At 32.6% G+C, this 19,921-nt stretch overlaps 1 protein-coding gene across 2 annotated transcripts; it reads right to left on the bottom strand.

Moving 5' to 3' along the window:
• Window positions 1-627: 627 nt before the first annotated feature.
• LOC145320339 (uncharacterized) lies at window positions 628-19,136 on the bottom strand. Of its 2 annotated transcripts, none has more exons than XM_080162747.1 (21): window positions 19,076-19,136; window positions 13,281-13,335; window positions 12,253-12,300; window positions 11,292-11,333; window positions 10,937-11,003; window positions 10,618-10,692; window positions 10,079-10,137; window positions 9,381-9,418; window positions 8,789-8,870; window positions 8,317-8,382; window positions 7,831-7,880; window positions 7,315-7,382; window positions 6,742-6,787; window positions 5,128-5,243; window positions 4,361-4,400; window positions 3,792-3,848; window positions 2,916-2,957; window positions 2,437-2,478; window positions 1,307-1,375; window positions 1,171-1,240; window positions 628-792 (listed from the first exon to the last, which is right to left on the bottom strand). In XM_080162747.1, exons 1-21 carry the CDS (start codon window positions 19,120-19,122, stop codon window positions 727-729), a joined length of 1,245 nt encoding a protein of 414 aa, XP_080018873.1. In that variant the 5' UTR covers window positions 19,123-19,136; the 3' UTR covers window positions 628-726. The 2 variants fall into 2 exon arrangements, with proteins under 2 accessions (XP_080018873.1, XP_080018872.1); XM_080162746.1 differs by lacking the exon at window positions 19,076-19,136 and adding an exon at window positions 16,534-16,791.
• Between the last annotated feature and the right edge of the window lie 785 nt (window positions 19,137-19,921).

Raw genomic sequence — 19,921 nt, 5'->3', positions numbered from 1 at the left:
AAGGGTATTTTATGATGCTTTTAAAAAGTATTGAATACTGCTAGAGAAAACGCGCGAAAAATGAAGTGTTTAGTTTATCGCATTTTTTAATCCACTCTGAATAATTTTCAAGTGGGCAAATTTGCTAGAATTATGTTGCTGCGCTGCTTATAGATTTGATTGTATATTTTTGATAACCCTTTCAAAAATACTTCAAAAACAGTTTAACTGGTTACTTAAACCCATGGGGGCACAGCTACTCGACTAGAAAGATTGATCTCAATAGCAAAAATTTTATGGGTAATACAGAAATATGATAATCCTTATAATAAAGTAACAAGATGTGTGTTTGTCTATGTGTCTGTTTGTTTGAACCGAAGGATCTTGCTAACCGCTGAACCGATCGGGTTAACAGGGTAGCTTCTCATAGGTCCAGGGAAGGTTTTTTAAATATTTTGGGGAAGGGTATATACCACCACCCTCCCAAGAGAAATCACAAAAAAAATCGATTTTTTTACGTTTCTCGATTTTAGAAAGAGAGTTCAACACAACATAGACATATTTGAAATATAGAAAAAGCCTTTAAAGTGCCACTAGAGGCCTCACATAAATTAGAATATCAATACTTTTCTAAAATGGACCAAGAAATTACATACTGGATGCTTGTATAGGGAATATTCACACACTAAATTAATATTAGGTCTAATAAAACATTTACAAGATTGATATTTAAAATACAGATCATATTTAAGGCATTGCTAAATTCATGGCTTCTATTACATCTTCTTCAAACATCTCTTCTCCAATATAAATCTAAAAAACAAGCAAAATTTCGTCTATAAGTTGTTAAGCAAAAACACAAAAAGATTAAAATTTCTAGAGACCTCTAAGGGCACTTGAGGAGAGGGTAGTTTTTAAAATTATTTTAGACTTAAAAAGAAAAACTATAAAATATTTTTATTAAATCTGTAAAGGAGAACCATATCGGTTCAGGGGTAAGCGAGAACCTTCGATACAGACAGACAGATACGCACACAAACATCCTGATACTTTGTTTAGATTTTTAGTGGTAGCGAACATAGACGTCCAAGGGGGGGGGGGTAATGGGGCGATTCCCCCCCCCCAAACGATTTTGGGGATGCCGAATATAAATATTTGAGCTTTCTGTTACGGACGGACTGGCCGACTAACCTGTAAACTTGATATTGCTGCGTTGAATTGGGTTTCATGCGGGACTTCATGAGTTGGTAGGTTTAAGTCCCTAAACATACATTACAAATACAAAACCAATAAGATGAACAAAATACAAAGGAATGATAAGAGTAACCTTAAATTTCTTCCAATTAAAACAGTTTCATCGGTCATCTCAGTTAGGTCTCCAAGCCCAGGATATTGGCTACAACAGTTGAATACATAGCGTATATGGCTCCGAATATGATTAGTTTCTGTTGGATATTTTAGATGGATGGACCAGGGGCGTCCAAGCTTTTTATTTTGGGGGGGGTAAATTTTTTTTAGGGGGGTGGGGTAATTCGTGTTTGGGGGGGGGGTAAAATTGCGCGCGAAGCGCGCCGCAAATTTTTTTTACCCCCCCCCAAAATTTTTACCCCGGGGGTAAAATTTGCTTGGGGGGGGTAATTACACCCCCTGAAATCTGTTGGCAGGGGTAAATTTACCCCCCCCCCCCCAAATTTACCCCCGGGGTAAAATTTTTTGGGGGGGGGGGTAATTTAAATTTTTATTTACCCCCCCAAAATTGTTTGGGGGGGTAAATACCCCTTCCTAAATGGTTGGGGGTGCCTACGGCACCCCCAGGGTAGGGGTTAATTTTGAATGGAGGGGGGTAATCGCCCCATTACCCCCCCCCCTTGGACGCCTATGGGATGGACAGTAATAAAATGTCGTTCCTTGAAGTCGCACACGGTCATACGCATGTTGGAAGGGTGAAGCAAATTTCAGATTTTAGTTTTCGCGATTTTATTTACTTATTTTCTGAAAGCGATGCTTGCAAGATTATCAAATTCGCTATGACATGAAGAAGAATTTTTCTCAAATTGCGAAAACTTAGATCTGAAATATGCGTCACCCTTCCAACATTGCGCATTACCGCGTACTACTTCGAGGAACGGAATTTTATTACAGCACATCTTATATTAACTCAGTATTCAGTTCTTAGACTAAAATATGGTATTATTCCTGTCTTGTGGACACTTATATATTTTTTAATTTTTATATTTTGTAGCATGACAGACAGACCTGACGGGCCAAGTAAATCACATACTGGATATTTATTAATACTATGAATCTTTATAAAAAAAAAAATCAGCTGTCTATTTTGAATAACAGCCGAAAAAATCAAATTTCATTGAACTACAACTGACGGATTGACAAAGTGATTATAGAGTAGCTTCGCTACTAATAAAATCATCTTCAAAATTTTGGCTTGAACTTTCTTACTTTTCACGGTTTAACCTTCTTCTATTTCCATACTCATAAAATCTAAAACACATAAAGCAAGGATAAAAATATCTATGAAAGCAAAACTTAGCAAATCAAATGTAAACTTTAACAACGCATACAATATTTAAAACTATAAGAATTTCGAAGTCTAATAAAATAATGTCAAAATCAGCATATCGAAAGGTTTAAATTTTTATGATATAACGCTACAATTCAGTTTTATAAAAGTTATTTCTTTCATCGTATTATAAACGGCTTTCAGCGGATATGGAATGTACAATTATAAGATTGAATCCAGTTTTTTAGTCCCGAGATGCCGAAGGCACGGGCTAAAAAAACTGGTTTTAATCTTATGATTGTACATTTTTTTTTTCGTAGAAAGCTGGATATAATACGATGCTAGACATAGTTTTTTCGTATGGATGAGAACCGGTTCCTATCCACCGGATTCGAATGAATACGAGAAAAAAACTTACTCTGCTTCATTCACGTCTATCTCTTTACCATCAAGATAAAATCTGATTTAAAAAAAAACACATTTTTACATTATTGAACATGGGGGGAAAATCGAAGCATATACATATAATGAATTACATTAATTTTTTTTATATTAAGGGTGATACGTGACTTTGACTTACTGACGGATGGAGAGTTGGACGGACAGTCTAGAGGTACAATAAAACTATACTAACTAATTAATACAAAACCCGCGATCATGGCTTAGCACGTAGTACATCCGCCTGTCGTCGGGAAGGTGATAGGTTCGAATCTCGGACCGACACCGCGTGATAACTAAAGACGTTGCTATGTCAGATGCGCGATATAAATAGTAAGAGTAGGGGGAATGTATTGGCCAATAAACAGGCGCAACTCACTAACATGCACAGTTAGGACTTCTCAGACAAAGGTCGTGCAATGTTGGTTGTCTGGTGGATGTTACTAAACCTAATATCCTTGGGTGTTAGAGTATCGCATCCCATTACACGTGGATGATGCACTGGATTCTCTAGATGATCACTTAAATATCGAAGGAGAATCGCGCCCTGTTAATGTAACTGATTAATACACGGGATACACTTATTTTGATACACTGCACTGTACTAAATTTCGCTTAATCATTGGTATGTGATTAATAATCACATAGTCAATCGACCGTTAGACATTAAATCCCTTGATTACAAGACCTTTGTCTGAAAGTCCGAGCTGTACATCGTAAAGAGATTATAAAAATCTCGCTATTGTTATAGCAGCCGTAGCAACCCTTTTACCGTCTTTATAGTTATGACGTAGTGTTAGACCGAGATTCTAACCTATTATCTGACATTCAAGGGTTCAAAAAAGATAATACTAACCTAACAACTCCTTTGGAGTTCTGTGTGAAACAAATAAACCTCCACCTATTCGTTCGCCTATGAAAGAAATTTTTATTGATAGTATATAGCTACACTATATTTTAGTTAGTGGGAATCTTGAATTTCTCGACTATTTAAGACTTTCTATACCAGTGAACATCCAGTATGATTTACTTGGTCCGTCGGTCTGTCAGTTATGTAATTCGAGACACAACCCAATCTTTCCCGATTTTGTATAATTTTTTGAGGAACACGACTCCAGTGACGTCATATTTTTCTTTCCCGAAAAAGGGAAGGGGGGAAGTAAATCTCTTCAAAAGAGATGGGGAAAACCCCCTTTTCTCCCATCTCTTTTTTTCTTCCCCCCTTCCCTTTTTCGGGAAAGAAAAATATGACATCACTGGAGTCGTGTTCCTCAAAAAATTATACAAAATCGGGAAAGATTGGGTTGTGTCGTAATTCGAGATTTTATAATCAGACATATCTGCTATGCAACTCAATTTGTCCGCTTAAGAGAAGCCATTAAAAACACAAAAATAAAAATAAAAAGATTTTAAAATCATATTTACCTTTTTCTTTTTGATATATGAACGATTTTTCTATTATTATCTGAAATATTTCTTATTTTTTGTTCGAGTGTAAATAATAGTTATTTCTCGCATCGTATTATAAACGGCTTTCCGCGGATATAGAAAGTACAATTATGAGATTAAAACTAGTTTTTTAGCCCCGAGGTGCCGAAGGCACCGGCTAAAAAAACTGGTTTTAATCTTATGATTGTACATTTCTATATTCGTAGAAAGCTGGATATAATACGATGCTAGACATAGTTTTTTCGTATGGATGAGAACCGGTTCCTATCCACCAGATTCGAATGAATACGAGAAAACATTATATACAATTTTTATATTAACCCGGGCCTTTGGCTTCCCATTTTCAACAAAACATTAATTAAACCTATATTTTTTAATTTTCAGCTTTGTCTTCTATACACAATATTAAAATCAAATAAAATGTTTAGAATGTTTTTGCATGGTGCTCTCTAAAACTCCTTCTACACTATCAAGGTGTTCAAAAAGTTTTTTTTGTACAAGTCCGAACCCGCAACCCTCCAGCTATCATTAAAAAAAACAAGAATGACAATATTTAAAAGTAGTGAAGCACAAAAAAATCATGGATGGAAATACGTTTAAGAGCAGCTGTTCGTTCACTATAAAAATTAACTGTTTATCTTGAAAAGCAGTCAATAAATTCACATTTCCTCCATAACGCTAAAACGGACGGACCTACCCTTGATTATAGATCAGCATCACTTTCAACAAAAAAAATTGCTTACCCAGATATGTAGTAAGGACAAATCTATCATCCTGAGAGAGATAAAACTGAATGCCATGAGAATGTACGTCAATAGAACATCTCTTCCGCCAAGTGTACGTATATTGACATTTAGACCTTAACAATTAATAGAGATGCTGTGAGTATTGGTGCAAAAAATGGGGACATGATTCCAGTGACGTCATATTTTCTTTCCCGAAAAAGGGAAAGGGGGAAGAAAATCTCTTCAAAAGAGATGGGGAAAACCCCCTTTTCTCCCATCTCTTTTTTCTTCCCCCTCCCTTTTTCAGGAAAGAAAAATATGACGTCACTGGAATCATGTCCCCATTTTTTGCACCAATACTCACATCATCATTATTAGAAATGTAAAGTTGCCCTAGGAAAATGGGGATAGATGACACCTATTTTGGCCTACCTATTCTATTGACGTCAGCTTAGAGGGAAAGAGAAAAGGAAGGGGGATAAAATCCCCCTAGAAAAGAGATGGCGTAAGGGTATTTCCTGAAGTCAATAGAAAAGGTAGGCCAAAAACAGTAATATAATTTTGCTAGGGCTCTATATACAGTTACAATTTCACACAACTATAGTAATGACGGATACCTAGATTTGAGTCAACATACGAACAATTGGTCCTTTATTGTTTAGGCAGTTTAAAATCAAATAAGTATTATTTCTACGGTCAATCATTACAAAAAGTTTGAAAAAGAAAGATTTAAATAAAATAAGATTACAAATAAAAGATTCGAGTTTTGCCCCCTATTCTTTTTCAAACTTTAGAAAATTTAAGAATCTACTATCCCCTTTCCATTAACAAAAAAATTTGTGAAGTCATTTACTGTACACTAATTGTTATGTCCGCACATTGATATTAACCTACATAAAGAAAATATAGAATAGCCAAGATCCAATAATGCACAAGAGACAAGAGGTGAATTGGATTCTTAAAAAAACTTTTTGGTTCATTGGCTTACTAAAATCAGTGAGACTTGCAAAAAAAAATTGTGAATAATCCTCCAAAATGGCATAAAAATCTACAAAAATGAAACAAAATGTTTAGATTTTATTTAATTTTGTACATTTTTTTATGATTTTGTTGGATTTTTCACAAAAAAATTTGCGAACCTCACTGATTTCAGTGAGCCAAAATGTTTTTTAAGAATCCACCTCTGGTCAAAGAAAACTTCGCGTAAAAGTCTTTTCGCATATTTATAATTGCTGCGAAATAATTGCGCATCATTGAGTGTTGTCAATTCCAAAATATTTAAAGGAACCCTGCAAGAAATACCCCGCTTTAACTGCTGAAATCCTGCCATGAGTAGACCCAATACCCAAAATTTGAAGCCTCCAGATTCAATAACAAAAAAGTTACAGACATTTCAAAATGATTATTTTAGTACAATGAAAGTTTTGAAAGATTTTCAATGTTAAAGCGGCATATTTCTTGCAGGCTTCCTTTAAAAGCCTTCTTTTGTGGTACGAACAAAATATTTTCGTTCGGCCGCTTATTCATGGGGTTTATATCCTGGTTTCAGCAACTCAAAAGTGGCGGTTAATGACAGTTTAATCTGCGAATGCGGTACCAAGCCCTGCATTTAAATCTGGAAATAAAGATTACTTGGCACTGTTGTTACAAAGAAATCCTCCACAAAGCTTCGTACAAACTATGAAGTAAAACAAATAAACCAAATAAGTGATTTTAATAAACATTGTTAGCGCATGTTTTAAATATATTTTACAGATTTACTTATAAAAAATGGATCATGGAAAGGAAACGAAGTTGAAGGTTTCGTCGTATTTTCACAGTAGCTGCTTTCCTATTTCTAGCCCCTGAGGGGCACTAATTAACATTTACTTAACCTAACCTAGCCTAAATTAACCTTTCAAAAGCTACTGTGAAAATACAATGAAACCCACAACTTCGTTTTCTTTTCATGACCCTGAAAAGTTTCATTACTGACTTTCTCTCTTTTAAACTTTTCAAACTTACAGTTTTTGTTTTAGTTAAACGTTTATTGCCACTGTCAAAATCTGAAGAAAAAAAATCGAATGGTCAGAAAATTATCATTAAAGCTTCTTTTTAATTACCACCAGATCAGATCAGCGATTTCTGAGGTCTTGAACTTCGAACAAACAAAAAAATTATATTATAGGATTGTGTGAATGCAAATTAGAAGGTTTATTTATCTGCCTGTACTACACCAAAAATTATAATCACATTGAGTTTGACTTTTCTCGCAGCTACCGTCTTCTGTAAATCTATAAAATTAAGTTATGTTGTAAGAGTATGTATTCTATAATTTAAATGTCTGACCGTATGTCGATGTAGAATGAATGTAGAATATACAGGGGAAAGCTTGTCGTCAATTTAGGTTGCTTCCATGGACATCATGATATCGGTCAGTTCGTTCATCCAGTAGGATGAGAGGGGACGGGGTAAAGGGGGGATCGTTATTTTAGCCGGCTATAAGTTTCTTTTCATTTAAGTACATAAAAATCTGGTTTAATATCCAAGTAATAGTAAATCCATTGTAAAAAACGGTATTGGGGAAGTGATTTCTCAACTTAAATTTTTTGAGGATTCTCTATAGTTATAAGCATATAGTAAAGGTGGGAGAAGAAAAAGGAACTAAGAATAATATTTTTTATGATGACAAATTTAATCCTAATTCAGCAATCCATTTATCCGTGTAATTAATTATATTACCTATAATTCCATCTCCATGACATTATTGTTGTATCCTCATATCCATAATCCTTAAGCAGAGACGATTATGTCCAATATAGCAAAGATTTCAATCAAAACTTTGAAAATTTAGAATATATTTTTATCCCTAAATTTAATTTTCATTTTGTTGACTATAAATTAAACAAGGATTGCAACATTCAATAGATTGATCGATAGATTTCCAAGATCACATTTACCCTATAAAAACCACATATTCTCTACAATATATTTAAGATAATCTTTAATTTATTTTTTTCCTAACTCTACGGGCAGCCAAGTTTGTTTTTTAAAAATAAGGCCTTCCCTCAAATATATTTCTTGAACATCGACCCCCCCTTCGTCAAGTCCAACCTTATTTTACATTTTAAATAAGACTTATTTCTATCCCTTCTAAACTCCATTTGGCCTAGTCAAAACAAATATTTTTCACCAAAAAAATATAAAAAACTAATTTTAATAATTTACCTTATACCACATGCAGACCATCAAATTTTCATCTTTTAGTGTCAAGCTATTGTCTTTTTGATGTATCTAAATTTTATCAGATATTTAACCAAATAAAATTGAAATAAAACTAATCTTAATAGTTCTATCGACCAACAATAGTAAAATAAGGGAAAAGCCTAAACATTTATTTTATAAAAAAATAAATATATATGTAATGATTTGAGATACAGGTAATTGTCAATAAATCACTGAAAATGACAAGTAGTGTGATAGTCATTAAAGTAAATAGCTGTTTTATTTTCAGATATGCAGGCATGACACAACTTCAATGAAGCCATTAAAATGATAAATTTCGAAAAGCTACGCATTTTTTATGAAAATGTAAATACATAAAACATTTATGTTCGATTTTGACATGGATCGGTGTAGATTAGAACCCATCAACTTCACAAAGACGAGCATATGCGTGGTTTAAATATACAAAGCTTACTATAGCATAATCATTTTCAAGACTTAGAGCAGGTTTAGTAAACAATTTGTCATTGAACGGCACAGCGTCAACTCCAATCAAACTGAAATAATATAATTTAATATAAAGCAATTTGATTGAAACAATTTTCGTCACACATTATTTTAAGGACAGTTTAAATTGTATCAGTACCTTGTTAAAAGGCCATTCTTATTTACCAATTATAGTGATCAAATTATAGAGTTTTTAGAGGCAAAGTGTTTCTATAATTCGCTTAGTCTGTACAGCTATGAGGGAAATGTGATTTTCCCCACTGCTATGTAAGATAGAATGTTAATTTCTTTTGTAAAAATACACCTTACCGTTTAGCATCCAGTATTCAACTTACTTTGTCTGTCAATCTATCGATAATGATACACAAGACATTTTATAACCATATAAATTTTTTGGGTTTTTCTATTATGTTTATCTCTTCTTTTTCTCTTCCTCTTTTTTATAACCGTTAAACATCTGCTCATAACTCAAAATGTCCGTTTGTCCATCCATGACTTTTCGTGCTTCGCTACTCATGAATGTTGTCAACCATGTTTCTCTTACAAAGTTTTGTAAATACCTTATTTCATTATCAAAACCAGATATATCTTCCAGTCCCTTATGAAAAATTACAACAAAATGCATTAAAAAGTATATATGATTGTTTTTATAAGTATCGCTACAATAACAAGAATATATGTTGAAATTGAGGATGAATATATCCAAAAGTGGCGATTCTATTTAAAATTCTATGCCAAGTGTACAGTCAATTAACTACTGAGAAAGTTAGAGAAAGAAAAAAGACAAAAATGATCTACATAAGCGAAAAAATATTCCACATATTAAAAAAGATATAAGTTAGCAATAACATATAATTTACTAGCAGCTACTCCCCTAGAGGCCTCTAGTGGCACTTTAAATGTTTTTTTTCTTCAAATTCTACGATACTTTTTTATGTTTCGCCCAAGTCTCTCAAATATTTTTTTAAAAATCGATTTTTTTTATTTCTCTTGGGAGGGTGGTGGTACTCTCCCCTTAAACCTTCCCGGGACCTGAGAAGCTACCCTGTTAAGGAGAACCCGATCGGTTCAGCGGTTAGCGAGATCCTTCGGTACAAACAAACACACAGACACACAAACAGATAGACATCCTGTTACTTTAGTATAAGGATAACTTTACAAAAATAATGGCAGACAGACTAAAACTTTTATACAAACATATCCTAGTTACAGAATAGCTTTACCACTGACAACTTAATTCAAATTATAAAATTTTAACCTTTGACCCTTCAAACGTAAAGAAGGCCCGAACATTAGCTTTAAGCTTCGACATCATCACTGAAAATAAGAAATATAAACTTTTCCTGATTACTCAATTGACACATGAATATGTACTATGTGTACGTACATTAATTTATCGTCCAGAAGATCCTTGGTTATAAGCGAAGCTATTATGTAATTCCAAATGTCAATACTCCATCTGTCTGTTCGCCTGTCTATCAGAAAGTTTTCGCCTGTAGGGTAACATGTTAGGTATTGAATTGGATAATATTTCCTCCTTGTGCTACTTATAGATGGTAATGATTAACACACAAAGTTTGTCCTATAAAGCTTAACCCCGCTATGCCCTTAACTTTGTAATTATTATATAATGCAAACATTTGTTTATGGTCGTAAATATATATAGATTTTTACAGTTTAGTTAAAACTTAAAAATTCATTAATCACAAAAATTTTAAACCTTTACAATCATTAAAGGCACGATTTTCAAAATATAAAGAACAATTTGCCCTTGATTTATAATTTATAAATGGATACCTTTGACAAGACTGACATCAAACATAACTCTTATTCCTGATCCAGAATCTACATCCTTTATTGGACTCGCTATAACTAAATAAAAAATACATAACCATAGGCAAACAGCTGGACGGTAAAAAACTGTTTTTAATAACAAGAGCTTTCATACAATGGATGTTTAATACTTTTAAAAATCTCCATAATAACAAAAATGTTGACAAGAAAAATCAGAGGTCTCAATTACTTTAATAGCAGCTGAATAAATCTAAATTCCAGAATTACGGACGGATACACAAAGTGAATTTTGGAGTTGCTTCGCTACGAAAAAAAACTGTACCTAATAAGTGGCATTCCAGAGTTTCTTTGTCAAATTGATAAGCATTGCAATAATCTTTCAAATTCAACTAAAACAAATATCAAGCTTTAATTAAAAAAAAATAAAATAGATATGAACTGATTACGCTATGACAAATCTATTTTAAGAATGTCTAAAATGGGTGGTAAAATACTTGCACCCCCCCCAAAAAAAAAAAAAAATGAGTCTTTACAAATTTACTGTGTTTTTTTTGCACTGAGACGCAAACAATAGCTGCTGACAAGGAAATTACAGACATGACAAAAGATATACTGGAGTTGTGACTTTTCAAAAGCGTTTGACACTATACTAACCAAGTTTTCAAACTATAACTCACCTGTTTACTCTTTGCTAAACATCTTGCTGCACAGTAAACCTGACACATTTTCTCATTTCTTTTCATTTATTAAATCCTTAAATTAAAGTAACAGCATATCTATGTGTTTGTTTGTACCAAACGATATCACTAACTGCTGTAACGATATGGTTCTCCTTAATAGTGTAGCTTCTCATAGGTTCTGGAATGTTTTTTTAAAACTATTTTGGGGTAGGGTACTATCATTCCCCCGAAGTAAAAACGCCCCTATAATAAAATGAAAAGTAAATTCTTTCATCTTTTTTAATTATAAATTTGAAATTGTCTAAAATACGATACTATCCATGATTTTCAGTGTGGCCCAGAACCTAAACCGGTTCTAATTCCAGAGCATATTAATAAAAAAGTAATTTATGAAATTATGGATAGCATTTATTGTTATTGCAAATGTCAGTATCCTACAGTTTTTATTGTTTTTTCTTTCTTATTTAATTAAAATTATGGGTTTAATGCTTCTAAATACTAAAGTAAAAATTGAACAAGTGGGTTATTTTCTTGATTCCCCTTTTCCATTATTTTTAGCAATCAGCAGCCAAGCCACCCGAGGATTAACAACTTTCGAGCCCTTCCTTCATGTAAGCTATACTTAATCTTATATAAAAGTAACATCATGGCTATCTATCTGTCCTTCTGTCTGTGTATAGCTTACGATCTCGCCATCCGCTTAAGCTTTATGATTCTCATTTACAGTGAAACGTCTCATGGGTCCAGGAAAGGTTTGTCACTAATTTGGTAACGCTACAACCACCATCCCAAGAGAAATGGAAACTAGAAAATAAATAAAGGCCCTTCCCCTTAATTAAAATCTATTTCCTTTTTTTTCAAATATTATAAAAGGCGAACCTAACCTTCCCTTAAATACCCAAAGAGGCCTCTAGGGGCGTATCCGCTAGTAATGAATATTAAAATGTGAAATTTCCTGGTTAATTGCTTGATTTGTATTGATTTTAGAATCAATATATCTATTTGACTAAAATAAAAATAAAATTCATATCATTATTTTATAAACACTCTTTTTTAAAGAACAAGGATGGCAACATTAATAAGTAGCGAAGCACCAAAAAAAACAAGAGGAAATCAGTTGTAAAAGATAAAAACCGCTAAAAACCTGCTTAAAATGAGACCGAACGCTAAGGATGTTTTTAACTTAATTTTGCTCCATATTGATAGGAATGCTGTCATGAAGTTTCAGCCGTCTTTATAGAAGCCGAGAAAATCCCGTTTCCCCCAAAACGTTACAGACGGACATTTCAAATTACAGAGTAGCTTAACTTCTAAACAATTTCCGCATCTCCACAAAAAATAAAGTATCTATTATTTTTTAGATTAGTTACTTTTTTTAAAAGCGAAGCTTTTCTATAATTAGGGTCGGTCCGTCCGTCCGTCCGTCCGTAACGGATAGCTTTTTTCGTTAATTTAGTCATGTTAGAATTGTCCTATCGATTTCAAATTTTGTATGGTGATTCCTTTAGTAATAAGGTACGATTTAGAAAGCGTAGCAACTCTATAATCATTACCAAATTGTCCGTACGTCCATTTTGAACATGTTGATTTTTTTACTTTTTAACAACAAATTTTTATGTGATCTAATCTTCCGATTAATCTGATTTTTGGTATATTGATTCCTGGGACAACAAAGAATAATGTTATTAGCGAAGCAACTCTATAATCAAGTCCTAAAAATGTAAGTATGTCCATAAACATAATCCTGTATAAAGCAGTTTTTCAACAAATTTACTTACAACTTTGCTTCGACTCTTAAACATTTATATTCTGATTATTCAGTTCTGACACTATATAAGTGTTAATGTCCGTTTGTCCTACTGTTTCAGTGCTTCGCTTTTATGGATGTTGTCATCCTTGTTTTCATAAAAGTCATTGCAACAATCCAATCAATTAATATCTTGAAGAGCAGAATTTTATACTCATAAAAATATAATTATAAATTACCTTTAAATAGCCAACTGCAAAATATGTGGAGTTTATCAGTTCAGAACCATTAACACTAAAAATATGTATTGTTTATGTAACTAGTGAAGCTACCAGGGACTTTGGGGACTTTTTAAAATTTGGATTAATCTATCACACAAAGTAGAATGATGTCTGTCCGTCCGTCTGTCTGTCTGTCCGTCTGTCCGTCCCTTAAGATCTCGGTAACCACTGAACCGATTGGATTCTACTTTTCAGGGAATATACCTACTGGTCCTGTGGTGGTTTTAGGCTATTTTCTTGGGGGTGGGACACCCCCACCCCCCCAAAAAAACAAAAAAATCCCCCCCCATTTTTTTTTTTTGTGAAGATTTCCTTGGTCCTTTTACGAATTTCGCCAAAAAAATTTTTTATCACCTCTTGGGTCAAAGCCCCTAGAGGCTAGGGGCGAATTCGCTAGTTTATATACAAACTAACAGTGTTAAAACTATCCATCTATAATTTTAATCCAGATAACTCAATCATAGTTGGGGGTATGCATCAATTTATCATCTATTGTCTTATCCTTAAGAGTCTTAACTACCTGATAATAATAACTGAAAGATTTAAAACAAAATCAATAATAGTTATTTATCGCATCGTATTTATAGATAGGTTTCCGCGGATATTAAACAAAATTAAAATTAATTCCAGTTTAGTTAGTATTGATCTAAGATTTTAAAATTATTATACGTGGAAAATTGTCTATAATACGATACACTTATACATGATTATCATTATGGCTCAGAACCAGTTCTAATCCAGCGGATAACAATCGGTTTCAAATTTGAAGCCTTACATTTATAAATACTAGAGTTGGCTCAATATAACTATATCGCTATCTATAAGTACAAATCTATTATCTATTTCTCAATAAATCTATTTTCCTCCCCCGCCATTACTAATTAAAAGAAAGAAGTAAATATTTATTAATTTAAATGATTTTAAAAAGATTTTTTCAATTATATTTTTTTTCACATTACCATCACCAAAGGGTTAATATGATTAAAATTTTAGTTTTAATATTTTAACACAAAGGAAGTGTCGCCACAATCGAATTCTTTTAAAATACAGTTTTCTTAGATTTACTCTATTATGAACGAATATTTTTTATTTATGAAATAAGGATTAAATACTTCAATGTAATTCAAATATCTACATGAAGTGAAAAACTTAATTCATTCCATAAACAAATAGAATAAAGGTCCTATCGCTTTGGTCAATGAGAGTTTAATGAGGATTATTGGAGCACTATGAGTTTTAAATATTTTACCATTGGAAGACTCGAGCTCATTTATAGACGTTTATTTCCTATATAGATCTGTCATGGATCTTGATGCAATAAAGCAGGCCGTTTTGTAAATGTTAAAAATTGGAAGATTTCATTAAATAAAAGTAATCGCAAATATACTTAGTAAAAGATGATATACATACACGCGTTATGAAACGTGAAAGAAACTAAATAATTTCTTAAATGTGCAATTAAAAATATATCTATAATACAAAGTAGAATCATGTCTGTCCGTCCTTCCGTCTGTCCGTCCCTTAAGATCTCGGTAACCACTGAACCGATTAGATTCTACTCTTCAGGGTATATACCTATTGGTCCTGTGGTGGTTTTATACTATTTTCCTGGGGGGTGGGACACCCCCCCCCCCAAAAAAATAAAATCCCTCCCCCCCCCCCAAATAAATGTTCTTTTTTCTAATTTTAATGTTTTTTATGTTTTATATATTTTTTAATATTTTTTTATACTTTTTTATATTTTCAAAATTTTTTTCTTTTTAAATTTATTTTCTTCTTTTATACTATGTTTTATCAAATTCAAAAAGATTGTGAAACCTTCCTTCTCCTGTAGGGGCGAAGCCCCAAAAAGGCTACTGGCAAAGAAATTTTTTTTTAAATTAAAAAAGAGAACAAATTCGAAGGTTTTTAAAAATATAAATCAATATCAATAAATATAAAAAGTTATAAAATACAGAAAATATTTTTAAAAATGTAAACAAAATTCTTAAAATTCTCCCCTTAATCTTTAGGAAAAAAGCCCCTAGAGGCTTGGGGCGAAACCGCTAGTAAATCTTATATTTTATTAATATTTTGCACAGTACCATCTACGTACATAACAAGAATGAAAATATATTAAATTTTCAAAAATTATATATTTTATAATTTTGCATAGATGATGTTATAAATGTATTTAATCCAGGGGTCGTGATTCGGCAATTTCATTTGAAATTGTAGATTTTCAAAAAAAAAATATTTTTCACGTATTTTTCCATATCTGTTGTTTTAGAAAACAACCATGGAGATCAGACTGCCTTTTATCAGGTTTTTGGCTATTTTTATATGTTTTACATATTTCCCCATCTTATGAGCATCTTTTATGTAATTTACTTTGACCGTCGTCATCATACAAAATAAAACAAGGTTTCTTGTTTATTTTCTCCAATAAATCTATTCTTGATTTTAATAAATACGATTGGCCCCTTGTCCCTTATTTCATTCAATTTAAAAGATGAAATAATTAATAAACAGAGGAAAATAAAAGGGCGGAAGGAGACGTCCAAGTTTTTTTTTGGAGGATTCAGGATGAATATTTAGTCTGTAAATATATGGTGGGCGAGGGGTAAATTTTAAATATTTTTTTTTTAAAAATTGTAATTGACGTAGGGGTGGACTGGCAATAATCTGTTTTAGCCCCCCCCCCCCCCCCACCCCTTGTACTTTCTTGGAAGGGGGTGAAAAAAAAACTTTAACGCCAAATTACTAATTTAGTAAGGGAGACTAAACCTTATACAAAAACTTTTACATTATAAAACTGCACAGACAAATTTTGTGCAAAATATAAGTTTGGGCAAAAAGAGAGTTTTAATAGTGATTAATTATTATATTTCCAATATAAATGAGGACAAACAAACGTCAATACTTTTATATGGTACAGCTACTATATAATTAAGATATGTCCATATATCTAACCGTTTAATTATAACTAGTGAAGATCGTATTTTAAAAAAATCTTTGAAAGCAAAATAATTATCAAATCATATTTAAAGTCATGATTCGTGCACCAATTTACCAATCCTATTCAGAAAATTTTGATATTTAATCCCCCCCCCCCCCCACATCTGTATAGACTGTCTGCATATATCATAAAATGAAATTGTTTCTTTGTTTTACTCAAGAAAAACTGCTCTATAATTGGCCCTATGTTCGTCACACATAAATTCATTTGTACCTGGTTGCAATCCATGCAAGCAGAACAGCCGTACGGGAGATTTCTAAGCACACATACATTTTCTTTCAAGGGCTATACACACATCTTAACGCGCGCATTTTCCGGGAGAAACAGAACAATCTAGAATTCTCTCAGAGTAAGCTCAACACATTTTGAATAATGCACTGAGGGAGGTGTCTCTAGAGGAAATGTCGCCATCTCTGATTCTTTTGGGATAAGGATTAATGGGTATGGGAATTTTCATTAAGTACACGACACAAAGACTTAAGGAATGCTCCCCTGCGCCGATACAACAACAAAACACCACCCTACACCCCACTGCACATAAGATTACATCCCTCTTGTTGTCTGTCTCTAATACACCCCCTAAATCTAACACCCACCTCGATCTTGGTTTAAAGGGCTGTAAATTTTCATGGCGCTTTGCGCACCCCTGGAAAAACCCTGTGCCCGACAATGGTACACCACCAAGAAGGGTTTGAAATAGGATTCATACACAAGAGTAGAACAATAATTAGTTTTACAGTTGGAATGACATACATACAGAAGAGAATAAAAAACAGGGGATAAGAAGGCCAAGAAGTAGTACAGATACAAATACTTATAGGGTAGTTCACTACCTAAAATTCTACGAAAATTCGCACAATCATTATACTAAATTATACAAATTTAGAGATAATACTACATGCAGTAAAAAGATAATAATTCACAAAGAAAAATGATTTCCAGACTTTTTACAGAAATTGCCAATTGGCATTTTAAAAAATTATTTTCTCTACGTTTTGCAAATCCATCTAAAAAAAATCAAAGCATCCTCCTCTCATAGTACCCCATAATATAAATTTGTCCCTTTATCCATAAAACGAATCTAGGACCTAGGTGGTATTAAACAATAATTTTGGGGTAAAAACAACACTAGGGGGTACAGAAATTAATAGGGGTAATCTTTTTTACGATTAGAGGTAAAAAATGCACTTGGTGGGGTACTAAAAATTGATATGTTGGGTAAAATTTGAGTTATGGGAAGTTAAAGAAAAGTTCCCCAATTTGAATAATGAATTTTCTTACTCCTTTACATATCTTTACATTTAAATGCTTTGTTTGGAAAGAAAAAGCTTAAACTAAAACTCAAGGATTTAAGAGCTTGTTGGCGGTTGCTGCTGGCAGAAAAAAATGTCTGATTTTTACAAAGTTAAAGGCAAGTAACTTCAAAATTTTCAAACTGGGACATGAAATTTTGACGCAGTTTTATGTATATTTTGTATTTCTTACAATCATAGGATATTTCTAGGGATCTAAAGTGATGAGACAATGTTACATGACAGTGTTACATCCTCAGTGATGTTACACTAATAATAACCCATTCTGAAGATTACAATTAGTAGTTGAAACATGTGGACAGTCAAAATTCTATAAAAGTCCCTAAAGTTGTTGACTCAACGTAAAAGAAAATACTATTTTAAAACTTTGGAGACTAGTGTAATAAATAGCTTAATGTCCCCTCTTTCCCTGGGATATTTCAGTGTTTTATAAACATCGTTAACGTCATAATATTTGTTGATCAACTGCAGTTCACGGTAAAATATTTTTGGTAACGAATATTTCAAAAAATCTATGAATTTTAAAGGCTGCTAGCTGCCAAACGGCTAATCATACAGATCATACCCGCACAACATTTTAAGCGGCATAAGAAAACCTACAAATAATAGCCAAAATCCAATGATGAATAGGGAAAGCTTCACTGAAAAAAAACGCGTAAAATAGGTCTATTTCGCGCATTTCTCTGCACTGAGAGATAATTATGCATTAATGATTTATGGCTATTCCAGATTATTTGTAGGCCTTCTTATGTCGCTTAAACCAGTGTGTGGGCATGATCTGTACGACTACGTTCAGCTGTTTGGCAGCTAGCAGCCTTTAAAATTAATAGATTTTTGGAAATATTCGTTACTAGGAATATTTTACCGTGAACTGCGGTTAATCACATTTTTTTGCTTTTTACCTGGATGACCCAGCAAGGTATGCTGATAATAAATAATCAAAAAGACTGACATAACATCATGTTACTTTTATATAAGAATAAATGATATATATCCAGTATATGTATTACAGACAACTTTTCACGAATTATACATGTTTATTTTATGATTTTTATTTTTGTTTTGTTAATGTTATACTTTTTCATCTTACTGTCCGCGAAAAGCTGTCTACGATCAATAACTAATGATCTAGGTGTGTTCAATTACAAGACATAAAATGTTACTGAACTACCTATAGAAAAAAAACTAGAAATTAGAACATAGTTTTGCTAGCTCCATCTGATCAGATTAGTTTACTTTTCATAGACAAGCGGCACTTGAAGGAAGGGGGAGTTCGACCATTCACTTTTAATAAAAGTAAAAGTTATAAACCTTCCTTGAATATATTAGAAGCTTCTCTGTTAAGGAGAACCAAATCAGTTCATCGGTAAGTGAGATCCTTTCGTACATACAGTCAGACTGACAATACTCATGTTACTTTTATATAATGCTATTCTCTTTACCTTAAAACTTTATTAAGGAATACAATATAAGAAAAGTATTTGATCATAGTTAACCTCAACATTTTGTACAGCAAACTAAACTAAAAATTAAACAAAATTAACGCAAATCAAAAGAATTTCTTTTGCTATTTGGTTTTCCCTCAAGGATAAAGGAATAAGAAAGCAAAATATAAAATTGTGAATATTTTTTTTGCGAAAATCCATTCGGATCCCGTATAGGCGGACTGATCGTTTCAAGGGATCTAATGGGATATGACAATGGCCGATAAATTGATGTACATCCCCAAGTATAATACATAAAATTACCCCTTCTGTAGATTAACATTGGTAATTATAACGTTTGAACACTCAACATAATGATTGAATAAATCAAAATTCACTTAAAGGGCGAATATAGGTTGAATATAATATGGGCTCAAAAAAAACGTGCAATTCCATAGATTATAAGTAACTTTAAGATATTGACATATCCAAATGTATAAGTCTGTTATAGCTTAAAACCTGAACATTCTCAGGATAAATTTATGTAATAAGTGTGGTTCCCTAAGAACTCCAAACACCCTAGCATCACACAAGGCTTCGGTTTAAGGTTGGATTAAAAAGCTTTCGTTAAATGATAGTCGTAATAAAAGTGGAAACCAGTTATCAATCTTTTTTTTTGTATTGTGGATTGTTTCTTCCTTGACAATATTCCCCAACAAAGTGTAAAGTATATGAATTTTATTTAAAAAAAAACCTTTACAGGAGAAATTTTATTTCATGTAAGTATGAAAATTATATGGTAATTGTTATAATTAATTTAAATAGGACAAAAATAATAGGTGAATAGTGTTTTTTTCTTATATT

This window comes from Acartia tonsa, chromosome 5 (assembly GCF_053477335.1).
Source record: "Acartia tonsa isolate MP-2025a chromosome 5, ASM5347733v1, whole genome shotgun sequence".
NCBI classification, from domain to species: Eukaryota; Metazoa; Arthropoda; class Copepoda; order Calanoida; family Acartiidae; genus Acartia; species Acartia tonsa.
The sequence above is the reverse complement of the archived record's forward strand: the minus strand, read 5'-3'. Positions and strand labels throughout refer to the sequence as shown.

Bases quoted from the DNA above. Each gene is read 5' to 3' on its own strand.
- LOC145320339 (XM_080162746.1), bottom strand. From the start codon at position 16,592: ATGTATGTGTGCTTAGAAATCTCCCGTACGGCTGTTCTGCTTGCATGG. The intron at 12,301-13,280 runs GTAATTTATAAT...TTTTTATTTTAG, and splicing joins TTGCAGTTGGCTATTTAAAG to TCAAATAGATATATTGATTC. The intron at 2,958-3,791 runs GTTAGTATTATC...TTTTTAAATCAG, and splicing joins AACTCCAAAGGAGTTGTTAG to ATTTTATCTTGATGGTAAAG.